At 37.2% G+C, this 13,499-nt stretch overlaps 1 protein-coding gene across 6 annotated transcripts in view; it reads right to left on the reverse strand.

The window, feature by feature from the left end:
- Positions 1-13,499, reverse strand: part of PLA2R1 (phospholipase A2 receptor 1) — a 122,140-nt gene that overhangs the window by 48,767 nt on the left and 59,874 nt on the right. For all 6 annotated transcript variants that reach the window (XM_044381541.3, XM_044381540.3, XM_026492706.4 and 3 more), the window contains 2 exons: positions 4,251-4,453; positions 2,380-2,525 (listed from right to left, as the gene is read on the reverse strand). In XM_044381541.3, the coding sequence (XP_044237476.2) occupies positions 2,380-2,525; positions 4,251-4,453 (349 nt within the window). The remainder of the gene's footprint in view (positions 1-2,379; positions 2,526-4,250; positions 4,454-13,499) is intronic.

The raw sequence follows: 13,499 nt of genomic DNA on the forward strand, positions 1-13,499 counted from the left end.
TGAGACTCACATTGGAAGATGTTGTCAAAGGCTCCTACCATTAAGGTCATTTCTGTAGATGCTAGAGATGAATACTTTGATAGATATTATATTAATCTTCTTTTGGACTGTCCTAAAGAAAGCTTATGGGAAAGGCCAGGATTTTCCTCAAAAAACAGTTTTGGATTTTCTCTGTAATTCAGGCAAGTGTTTCATTGAGACTCCAGATTTCCAGAGCTTGGAGCATAGTACCTGGTGTTATATTTGTTTTTATTAAATAAATGTATGGAGCCATGGGGCCATACTGCCTTCTCAGGGGTGGGATTTTTGTCTGTCTTCTCTACTGCATTTTTCAGCGAGCTATACTTATAAAAGTACCCCTTCTATAGAATATATTCCAAAAATGTACACTAACTGACAAGAACATTTTGGAGAAAGAGGCCAATGGATGAGAAGACTCACTAAAAGAGAACGTAATGGCTGTCTTTTTTTTTTTAAAGATTTTATTTATTTATTTGACAGAGAGAGAGCCAGCGAGAGAGGGAACACAAGCAGGGGGAGTGGGAGAGGAAGAAGCAGGCTCCTAGCGGAGAAGCCTGATGTGGGGCTCGATCCCAGAACGCTGGGATCACGCCCTGAGCTGAGGCAGATGCTTAATGACTGTGCCACCCAGGCGCCCCAATGGCTGTCTTCAAATATTCAAAAATAGAGTCAACTTGATCTGTATTGCTCTGGTTTACTAGAAAGTTTATCTTTTTTTTTTTTTTTTGGCATTTTACTAATATAATTTTATTTAATCCTTGCAACAATCCTGTGAGATAGCCACTGTTGTTATTTCCATTTTACAAATGAAAAAATGGTGGGCTAAAGAATTTGCCCAACACCACAAATCTATCAAATTATAGAGCTGAGACTTGAACACATTCTCTCTGACTTAAGAGCTCATGTTCTTATTAATTATTGAACATTCTTCTTTTCCAAGATTTGTAGAAGAAAGCTTTTCAGGTGTGCCTGATACATGATAGAAAATGTTAACCATTATAAAGAAAAGATACTTCAAATATGGGTCATTAGGAAGGGTTTCATAGAGGAGGTAGATTTGAGCTGGGGTTAAAGGCCAGGTGGCATTTGCAATGCATATTAAAGCCCATGCAAATCACTGGGGGAAAGATGACCAGTGTGAATACAAGCATCATACTGGCATTGACATGGAAGGTTGGAGCCAGAATTTCAGTTTGGTTGAAATGAAGAGTGACTGAGGGAAATCATTAGGAGCCAGATTTTGGGTAATAAAGTGGGCCAGTTTGAGGAGAGCTTGGTATATCAGTGTGAGGAGTTTGGACTCCACTGTAGGTTATGGTTAGCCTATGGGGTATTTTTAAGCATAGACACTACACTATCAGAGAATTGTCCTTCAAGAAAAGTGATCTGGCAACATATAAGATGAATTAGAGGAAAAGGAAATTAGAGACAAAGTGGTAGCTTGGCTATTGTCAAATTTGATTTCTGCCAAAACCCAACTGAAAGATGACATTCATATCTGTACAGACCAAGGGTATAATCCTGGGAAATGTACCAGTCTCTATTGCAATAGCTGAAACTCCACCAATTTTAGAAAGTTGATCTTTGAAACTAGCCTACAACAATGGAATGGGCTGTCTCCCAAATAAGGAACACTCTGAAAGGAATTGTACAGATGGTAGATGACCACAGGAATAGTGGAAGGAATTTTTGCATTGGGTAAAAGGTAGCATAAGCCTTTTACATTTCTTCAAATTTAAATTAATTTTCTAACTCCATGTAATTCAACATTCTGAAACTTACAAGATGGATACTGATAAGTGAATGCCTGTTTCCTCAAATGTAAAGTTAGGACATGCATTGGATTTTTTTTTCAATCAGTGGGACTTCTTTTTTTCCTTCAAACAAAATCCTACATGGACTCCTATTCTATACAAAATGAGCAGAAGTGGAGCTGGTGGGAGCTGCACTGGTGAGTCAGTGACGGAACTAGGTCCTCTGCCCACTTGGTCCCCTCCTGGTCTTGGGGTTCCAGGACTCTTGGGATCCTCAGACAACACTTTGAAAATCATGGGGTTAGATAATTTGAGTTTGGCAGAACAGCTCTAAAACTCTGATTTGAGGTACATAGAAAAGATTTCAAATATCAAAACTATTGCCACTTTGTTCTTTGTTTTATGGAATGAGAACTTGGTGCACTATAAATATAAAACTATATGTATGTATTTTTCTTTCACAGCTAGAGCTAGTGGCTAGTTAGTTTTAGGTTTAAAACAAATACTTGAGATTTTAAACAAATATTTGGGATACTCATCCCTAATACGTCATTATTGGGAAACAAAATTTGATTGTATTTTTTCAAAATTAACAAGTATTTACCTATTGAACTTTGAATGTAAAAGCTCATTCACAAAATTCTCTTCCTCAATATGGGCAAAGCTTGCAAGGTGAGCTCCAAATTCTTCACAAAATGCTTCTGCTTCTCTCCATGTTCTTTTCATCAGGACCTTTTCACTATGAAATACCTGGTTTAGTAGGAGAAAAAAAAGTTAACACTATTATGAATAAGGTGAGGCTGTTTAATTCTGGACAAGAAAATAGCAGTAATATAATTGTCATTATTATATATTAAAAGTTTGACCCAGTAGGGAGAAATAACATTTATTAAGCTAGAATGTGTCTATTCATTGTAAAACTATCTCATTTTATTCTCACAACAAATTCATGAGGAGGATATAATGAGCTCAGTTTTATAAATAGACTCCTTGAGGACTCTTTTTTTTTCTTCTATATTTCTGTAACTGGCATATACTTGTCCCTTAATAAATGTTTGTTAAGAGATGCAGACAGTCAGGCTAAGAGAGGTTACAAATTTCTGGTCACACAGCTACAGATAGGCAGAGCTAGAATTAGGTCCGGCACTCCTTGCTTCAAGAACCCATGAATTTCTTTTCCACCAGATTGCCTTCTGACAAATTAGAATTGGCTGAAGGATCATGAATCTGGCTGACCCACGGCAGGAAATGAGAAATGAGATCTGGGACGTAGGACAAGTATATTACTAAGATCTTTGGGTCTTAGCTGTGCCTAAATTCTCTGCGTTTCTCAGGTGTCCTCACAGTAGCAGGAAGACGTCAGTCAAATGGAGAGTCTACTTCTGACTTTATTTAGAATCAAGGGTGAGCATCCAAAAACACAGAACTCCAGACCCTGGGCCTCTGTGCCCTCCTCATTTTTAACTGCCTGACATTATGCCAGAGTCTCATGCCAGGCAGGCACCCTGAGGCCAGGCTTCACCAGACCCTGATTTGCTGAGAACCAGAATGAATCGCTTTCCCAGTCCTGTGGGCCACAGCACAGCCTTTCCATCTTCTAAATTATATGTCAAAACTCACCTCCTCTGGGAACCTTTTCTTGAATCACTTAAAATTCACCAATCCCACCACCATGCCCATCAAACACACCATACATCTGTTGACATGTCTGGGTAATACATAGTAGAAAAAGCACTGGACTGGGGGTCCCAAGACCAGGGATTTATTCCAACTCTGTCAATAAATAATTGTGACCTTGGACAAATCACTTCATCTTGCTGCCTCAGTTTGCTAATTTCTAAGGTTTAATTTATTGCTTTGTGAAGTCACTGTTATCTGATGAATTTAATGTAGGATTGTACATGTGTACATTAAATTGAATGCATTCACAGCAGTTTCATGACAAGGAGATTGTGGGTACTGATTTACATCTAGGATCTAAAGCTGATATGCAAAAACACATTTCTTCACACATTTTTTCACACATATATATGTCCCCCCATATATATATCAAATGTATGTATTAATTTGTTTGATCCTCAGGTGTCTGGCAAGTTGCAAAAGCTATTTTTAGCAGCAGAATGGTATTATTCCATAATAAAGACTTCATTCATTTTCTTACAAACAATATGGAATTGTACCATTTCAATACCCAGTGAGCGTCTGTCTTGTTCATTTGGTAATATGCAGTAAGAACAATATTGACTGGGGCCTTGATATCAATCTTCAAGAAGAGGTCTTCAGTATCACCAGGGATATGTCAGTCTTTTGACTTAAATTATTTTGTCATATAACTGAAAGGATAGAGACAGTCAACAAATATTAAGTACCTGTTGTGTGCCAGGCACTGTTCTGGAGTAAGGGAATTTGGGATAAATGGACAAAACTGAAATAATGTTTTTTCCACTGAGAATGCCTAGGTACCCTTGGCATCACCTTGAAGCAGCTGGCCAAACCAGGCTCTGATTCCCAGTCCAAGTAGCAGGGGTGAAAAGGCCATCTCTCTTCCTGCTCTGTTTTCTCCTGTTTTCCCACTGGTTGCTTACACAGGGACATTGCCTTAAAGCGTCTGCAGTCCTTCACTTCCCAGGGACCAGGTGGACTCCTTCCTCGCATGACAACACAGCCACCACTATAGCCTAAAAGCAGAAAACAACACTATTTAGCACCAGAATGACTAGAACATTTTGTTCTTAGAAGACAGATCTTTAGAGTGCTGCACAACTGACATCACATAATGAAGCACCCACATAAGAACAATAATGAAGAAAAAGAATGCTTTCTTAATCAGACTACCTCATTTCTCTTCCTTTCACCTTTGGAGAGAAGAATAGAAGATGGAAAAGTGAGGGAAGAGAGCCTGTGGAGACTGGAATTTGGACATTTGGAGCTCAGATGGGAAATGATAGGAAACTAGGCACAGTTCAACCTGGGACTGAAATATCCCCAATATTCAATCAAATCCCCAATATTTCAATCAAATGCCAACATTCCTCTACTTTCAATTTGTGAGCTTTCTTTCTTAACTGTGCAGAGAAAAATTGAGCCCACCATTTACTGAGCACTTACTCTGTATACTGTGCTTTGAAACCCCATTGTGAAAAATCAACAATGAAAAATGCATAGTGCTTATCCTCTGAGAAATAGATTTGACAGGGAAGACACATAAATGATGGATTCAAGGCAGATTGCAAGGTACATAACAGAAAGCCAAACTGTAAACCATGGGAGAGTGGAGAGAATGAGATAAATTCTGTTTGGGGTGACACTCTGGGGGCAGGAATAAAGGCAGACATTAAGGAAAGGGGAAAGACCATCTAGTTCTGGATGAAGCTCTATTCTTTTGTGTATGTTTGAACATATTGGAAAATGAACCATATTTTTCCATAGAAACAATTTCTATGTTAAGATGCTCATTTGTCATCAAATCTATACAACTCATAGGACAGCTAAAAAATACACCTCAAATTTCAGTGAATAGTAGAAAACAATCCCATTCCAAAAATAGAATACAAATTGAGTAAGAATGAACCTTTTTTCTTAAAGCCAAAGTGATCATTTATCTAAATGAAATTCCACAACAAAAAAATTGTGCATCTACATCTACATACCAGGCTAGTCTATATATTAGCTGCTAGAGATAGAAGGACAAAACAAAATAAAACAAACAAAACCCAACTCTTATTTTAGTGTGAGGCACAGACACAAACAATTAATTTCATTGAACATAATGTGTGATGTACTATACTAAAGGAGAATTCAGATTTCTGTGGGAGATTCCAGAAGGGGTGATGGAGTCTGCCTCAGGATGTCAGTAAAGGATTTGCAGGAAGTGACATTTAACTGAATTTTGAAGGATGAAAAGGAGAAGAGTTTTCAAGGGGTGCTGGTAAAAAAAGCCAGCAATTCTAGATGAAACATCTGAAAACTCTGACGACTCTGGACCTAAAGGCACTTTTAAAAATATAGTCATTTGGTACTAAATAGTTGTCTTGCTTAATTTCCTTCACAAGGAATGGCTTCAGTTTTTTTTTTTTTTTTAATACAGAGCAACTGGCTTTATCCTTGTCAACAATGGGTGGTTATTTTATGCTCATAAAAAAACTAAAGCAAGGGGGAGTGAGAAGAAGGCGGACAGAGGAAGACATACAAACAGCCTCTCCTAAAGGGATGGAAGAGTTTGTGGAAAAAGAGAAAGAATAAGGGGGCTAAAGAACCAGTGTTTGTGTCTTCCACAATCCTGAGTTCACACCCCACATTAGACATCAGGCATCATGGCCATCCACAAGAAGCTCACAGTCCTGTTTGTGTGTGCATGCTGATGTGTCAAAGAGACACACGAAGGTGAAAGTGACCAGTAGTACACAAGAAAACATGACTAGTATGACTTGTATAGAAGAAAAGGAAGCCAAGATAGGGCGTTGTTGGTCCATACAAAAGCCAGCAGTCAGTCCACTGGCCAGAAAGCTAGTTAGTGTTAAAGCTGAGTGAATGATTGAGGGCCATGCAAAGGGGAAAGATTATAGCATGTGACTGCAAACTGCCACGAATGGAGCTTTGCAGTCCTGTTCAATGTAATTTTGGAATGCACCTCATGATCTAGCTGGTCATGAACAATGGAGGAGATGCTGCATACTCTGTGTGATGAGATTCTAATGAAATTGAACTATGGAAATCCATATGGAAGCCCCAAATGTAATATGCTAACAGAGTCGCTCTAGTTGAAAGAGCAGGGTGAACATGCACTCCCTCTCAATGCCTCCATCCTTCCTTCCCCAGCAGCCTTTGACTTGGAGCCTGAAGTCTGGAGTTCTAGTCTCAGCACAAATATTTAGTAACTGAAAACTCAAACAGGTTAATTAATCACAAAAAACTTTGCCTGAAATGTGGGGATAACAATTCCTTTTCTTCTCACTGGTTCTCATGAAGATCAAATAGAATAATGTATTTAAAAACATCCTGAAAGAGAGGCAGGGCTAAAATCACCCCTAAGATGTTGCTTCTATTCTTATTTTGACTTTTCATTACAAAAGCTGGGATTTTGTGTCAGGAGTTCTGCCTGCATGTTCAAAGAATTTTTAAAAAGCTCGGATCAGCAAGTTTAAAATGTAATATACTTTTTTTTTTTGTTGGTCTTGCATTTTGTCTTACTTTTTCACATCAGACAATGATTAAATAGCTCTGGTTTTAGATACTATAGATACTCAACTCATCTTCATTAGTGAAGAAGGAGATGTTTGTGAAGTGCTATGAAGATGAAAAGTGCTGTAGGAGTGTTATTGGTATTCTAAAGTGGTTAACTTAATGGAACATTTGACCCAAATTTTAGAGTCTCAGCCCCAAAGAAGCAGTAAAGTGGTGTAATAAAGGGAGACTGGGCTAAGGGAGATATAAACCGAATTTATAATCTTATATTGTGGGTATGCTTGCAAAAGCCAAATAACAAAGGTAGGGTGTGGGAAAGAGAGAAAGGGGTTTTTCTCCCCGAGAAATTGTTCTCAAATTCAATAACTCATTTCCCATTGGAGAAGAAAAACTATCGTCCTATTCCTCAGTGGTGAATCTCATATTTAAACTGATTCTCCCTACCTGCCTTACCCTCCCTCTATCCCCCTTCACTCTCTCCATCAAACATGAATGGGATGACTTGAGGTCAATTAAGACATTCCAATTCACTATTCTAGTCCTTTCCATTTGGCAAAGCTATCTAACCATATAAATTGAACTGAGCTGGGAAAGCCTCCATCTTTCACCTCTCTGGTCAAATACCTGAAGTAGACGAATGAAATCTATTCGTGGCCTCGGGGTAGGAGGGAACTGAAGCTGGGCCTTCAGAGCCTCTAGACAATTATTTTACTTGAATCTGTCTAGTTATTTTCCCATCCTGCATTAACCCTTTCACATCCTTACTTCTTAGGCCCTGTGCCCTACCCACACTCCTTCTCTATCCTTTTTACCTTCTTCAGGCAGAGAAGTGACGCTATGGGGGTAGATTCCGTGGAATGTTAAATATCTGCCTGATACTGGGTTAGGCATTTTATATGGTCTTTTCTTTATTCAATGTCAAAAATTCTGAGATGGATATTAGCATCTACAGTTTGCTAATGGAGAAATTGAGGCACATGGTGAGGGTTTGATGCAGAATTTGAAAATGGATTTAACTCAATCTACCATGACACAATGTCAAGGTACAGAGTAGGCAGGCATACAATAACTAGCTGTTGAATGATTGAATCTTCCCCTCAAATTATGTTCCTCCATTTCCATGGAGCTCCCTCTCATTCCCCCAGTCACATTTCTTTTCTGTGTGTGCCCACAGCATTTCCTTAAACTTCTACGATCCCATTTTTACCTTGTATGACAGTTGCTTACATGATTATAAAAAGATATGGAAATTTCCAAAATTTCCAAAGAGTGCTCAGAAATGAGAATAAGTTTGTCCTCATTTATGTGGTGGTTCATTTCAGAACTCTGGGAAGCCTTAAACTGGATCCACCTATCTGGCTTCTCCTTGCTATGTGGAGTCACTTTCAAGAAAAACAGACCTGATTTACTCTCCCAGGATCCCAATTTCCCTGTCATTGGCAGAAGACTTCTATTGACTTGGGACGATTGAGGTAAATGCTCTAGAGTTATCCCATATGAAAGAAACACACCTTCTCTGCAGTGGCACCTAGATCTAAAAACAAAACTTTTGTCACAGAGCCTGAGTGACAAAATAGTGATCTTAAAGTGTTTCTCCTTCTTTATACAGACAACTATGAAATTGTAATGTAACTTGGAAAAGATTTTTGAGTGTCTTAACAAGAATGGAGGCACTTTTTTTCTTTCACTGTAGAACAGCTTCCATTTATATTGAATCTTTAAGTACAAACTACATTTTAATTTCTAATGCATTAACATCCCTAAATAAGAAAGGCCCCATTTTCCCCTTTAAATAGTTGCTAGTTAGTATGGATCAAAACTGGTTTTCCTGTTTTACTTGAATAGTTATTTCTCTTAAAATGCTAAGTGCCACAGTCTCTTTGCTATTGTTGTTTTAGTAAAATAGCAGGAAACTCTCTCTTTATAAAAAATATCCCAGATATGAAGCTATGAAGAAACCTAATGAATCAATGGATCTAGGCATTGATCATTAGTGGCTGCTAACATTGCAAAAAGTGAGAAAAGTGAACATTATGTGCCTTCAGATAGAATACACAACTTATGAAATGGTCTTCTAAAAGAAAAGAAAAGAAAATCTGAAGTATATAATGCCTCTGATTCTAACTTTTTAGAAATAAAAATGTCAATTTTATGGAAAATGAAGAGGATAGAGTAACACATTAAACAACATATAGGGATTCAATAACAAAATCCAGACTGTAGGAAGCTACAGGACAAATAACCCATTTGTGTCAACAAATAAAATTTTTAAAAAATGGCAGGGGGTAAGGAAGAAGGAAACATAGAGATTAAAATAGACTAAGAGATCTATCAAAGAATTGCAATGTATGAATCTTTTTGGGATCCTGATTCAAACAAACTGTAAAATCCATTATATGACATTTATGAATAATTTAGAAATTTCAGCATTCACTTAAGATTTATGTTACAAAGTTATGGTTAATTACTTTTAGTTGTGATAATTGTCTTATATTCATGTTTTTAAAAAATAAGTCTTTATCTTTTAGGGATAATATTGAAACATTTGTGGATGAAACAATATGATGTCTGGGCTTTTCTATGACAAAATATGGGAAGTGGGGGAAGTGGGTGAGGGTATTGATGAAACAAGATAGACCATGAGTTCATAATGGATGACACAGATGATGGGTATATGGTGGGTCATTACACTATTTGGAGAACATAATACAAAGTTGAAAAAAGTGGCACAACTGCAACTCCACTATAGATGGAATATTTTTATGATATGACATAAAGACAGAGTCTTGGCTAAGTTTATAAAAAACAGCAGGCTTCCTGTTCAAGGGTCAATTTATATAGTGAGTTTGGGCTGGATTAAGATTCTGCCATGAGGACCAAGTTAATGGATACTTTCATGACAGGCAGGGGAAAAAATGTGATTTAGGATGGTGTTTCTGCAAACTGCAATTTAAAAGAAAAAAGGAAACACAGAGCCTTTTATATTGCTATTTCTTCAAAAAAAGATTTACATTTTCATCTTATTCAGAGACAATTTACTCAATGTCAGTCAGCATGAGCAGCCAAACTGAGCATCATGATATTATTTTTGCTTCAGGGAGAACAGGAAAAGAGTAGTGCCACTCAAATAAATTATAGCAGAAACTTATGAATGACAAGGAGCTCTGCTTCAGTTCCAGATTTTAGACATCCAAATATGCCCCAAGGAAGGTAACATTAAAAACTAAGATTTTGTCTACTCAAAACGTGTTAATTTATTTTGACAGGTATAGACATTCCTAACAAAATTCCAAAGTATATTAGAAATGAAACCTGAGCTTTTTTTTTTTTTTCAGTAATAGTGTGACACGGAACTTTACTATTCTCTGCATTTTAATAATATTCATAGATTTGCAGAATGAGAAGGTTGTTTCTTGACTGAATTATGATGTTTCTTGTTTAGAGCTATGCAAAGTCACCAGTTTCTATATACATTTCCTAACCAATGCTTATACACAAAAAATGTAATTTGTCTTAACCTTGCAGGCATCTTTAAAAAGTATGGTTTTTTAAAAAATAATAAACTATATATTTTAGAGCATTTTGGATTCATAGCAAAATTGAGTGGAAAGTACAGACTTCCCTTATACGTCTTGCCCAAATATATAAAACTTTTCTCGCTATTGACATCCTATACCATAATGGTGCATTTGTTAAAACTTTTAGTGACACATCATTACCACCCAAAATCCATGATTTACATTAGGTTTCATTCTTGGTGTTGTGCATTTTATGATTTGGACGAATGTATAATTACATATAGCCACCATTGTAGTACCATATAGAATAATTTCATTGTCCCCCAAATCCTCTGTGTTCTGCCTATTTATCTCTACCTTCCCCTGGCCCCTGCAAACCACTTTTTACTACTAATCTTTTTACTGTCCCATAGTTTTGCCTTTTCCAGAATGTCATGTGGTTGGAATCACGTAGTATGTAGATTTTTCAATAGGCCTTTTGCACTTAGTAATATGCATTTAAGTTTCATTAAATGTCTTTTAATGGCTTGATAGCTCATTTCTTTTTTTTATTTTTTATTATTTTTTAAATAATTTTTGTTTTGTTATATTAGTCACCATACAGCACATTCCCAGTTTTTGATGCAATGTTCCATGATTCATTATTTGCATATAACACCTAGTGCTCCATGCAATACGTGCCCTCCTTAATACCCATCACCGGCCTATCCCAATCCCCCACCCCCCTCTCCTCTGAAGCCCTCAGTTTGTTTCCCAGAGTCCACAGTCTCTCATGGTTCATTCCCCCTTCTGTTTACCCCCCCTTCATTCTTCCCTTCCTTCTCCTACTGATCTTCCTATTTCTTATGTTCCATAAATGAGTGAAACCATATGATAATTGTCTTTCTCTGCTTGACATTTCACTTAGCATAATCTCCTCCAGGCCCGTCCATGTTGCTGCAAATGTTGGGTAATCGTTCTTTCTGATAGCTGAGTAATATTCCATTGTATATATGGACCACATCTTCTTAATCCAGTCATCTGTTGAAGGGCATCTCGGCTCCTTCCACAATTTAGCTATTGTGGACAATGCTGCTATGAACATTGGGGTGCATATGGCCCTTCTCTTCACTACGTCTGTATCTTTGGGGTAAATACCCAGTAGTGTAATTGCTGAATCATAGGGTAGCTCAATTTTTAACTTTTTAAGGGACCTCCACACTGTTTTCCAAAGTGGCTGTACCAACTTGTATTCCCACCAGCAGTGTAAGAGGGATCCCCTTTCTCCACATCCTCTCCAACATTTGTTTTTTCCTGCCTTGTCCATTTTTGCCATTCTAACTGGCGTAAGGTGGTATCTCAATGTGGTTTTGATTTGAATTTCCCTGATGGCTACTGATTTTGAACATTTTTTCATGTCTCTGTTAGCTATTTGTATGTCTTCATTGGAAAGTGTCTGTTCATATATTCTGCCCATTTTTTGATTTGATTATTTGTTTCACGTGTATTGAGTTTGAGAAGTTCTTTGTAGATCTTGGATACTAGTCTTTTATCTGTAGTGTCATTTGCAAATATCTTCTCCCATTCTGTAGGCTGCCTTTTAGTTTTTTTGACTGTTTCCTTGGCTGTGCAGAAGCTTTTTATCTTGATGAAGTCCCACAATTCATTTTTTTCTTTTGTTTCTCTTGCCTTTGGAGATGTGTCATGAAAAAAGTTGCTGTGGTCGATGTCAAAGAGGTTGCAGCCTATGTTCTCCTCTATGCTTTTGATGGATTCCTGTCTCACATCGAGGTCTTTCATCCATTTGGAGTTTATCTTTGTGTATGGTATGAGAGAACTTTTTTTTTTTATTTAAAGATTTTATTTATTTATTTCAGAGAGAGAGAGCAAGAGAGAGTGGGGGAAGGGGGAGAGGCAGAAGCTTGAGTGGGGAGAGGGGGAGAGGGAGAAGACTCCCTGCTGAAGAGCCTGATGCGGGGCTCCATCCAGGGACCTCGGGATCATGACCTGAACAGAAGGCAGATGCTTAACCAACTGAGCCAACCAGCCACTCTGGGCCTTTTGTCCATTTTTAAATATTGTCCTTCATTTCCTTATTGTTGAGTTTTAAGGATTCTTTGTATATTTTGGATAACAGTCCTTTATCACAGGTGGTTTTTGCAAATATTTTTACTTAGTCTGTGTCTTGTCTTCTCATTCTCTTGGCATTGTCTTTCTCAGAGCAGAAGTTTTTAGTTTTAGTGAAAATTGATTCTTTCATGGATTGTGCCTTTGGTGTTGTATCTAAAAAGTCATTGCCTTACTCAAGGTCATCTAGATTTTCTATTATGTTATCGTCTAGGAGTGTTATAGCTTTGTGGTTCATATTTAGGTCTGTGGTTCATGTCAGTCAATTTTGGGGCTTTCTATTCTATTCTATTGATTTGTCTTTTTTCCCCCCAATACCACACTGCCTTGATTACTCTAGCTTTACAGTAAGTCTTGAAGTCAGGTAGTGTCAATTCTCTGACTTTGTTCTTCTACATCAATATGGAGTTTGCTATTCTGGGTCTTTTGCCTTTCCATATAAACTTTAGAATCAGTTTGCTGATATCCACAAAATAACTTGCTGGGATTTTGAATGGGATAGCATTGAATGTATAGGTCAGTTTGTGAAAAACTGACATCTTGACATTATTGAGTTTTCCTATCCATGAACATAGAATATCTCTCCTTTTATTTAGTTCTTCTCTGACTTATTTCATTAAGGTTTATAGTTTTCCTCATACAGATTTTGTACATAATCTGTTAGATTTATATGTAAGAATTTCAATTTGGGGGTTGCTAATTTAAATGATAATATGTTTTTAATTTTAAACTCCACTTGTTCATTGCTTTTATATAAGAAAGCAATTGACTTTTGTTCATTAATCTTTTATATTGCAATCTTGCTGTAATCACGTATTTGTTCAAGGGCTCTTTTATGGATTCTTTCTGATTTTTTATGTAGATGATCTTATCATCTGTGAACAAAGTTTTATTTCTTTCTTTCCAATCTGTATAC

The sequence above is a fragment of the Ursus arctos genome, unplaced genomic scaffold (genome assembly GCF_023065955.2).
Source record: "Ursus arctos isolate Adak ecotype North America unplaced genomic scaffold, UrsArc2.0 scaffold_1, whole genome shotgun sequence".
NCBI classification, from domain to species: domain Eukaryota; kingdom Metazoa; phylum Chordata; class Mammalia; order Carnivora; family Ursidae; genus Ursus; species Ursus arctos.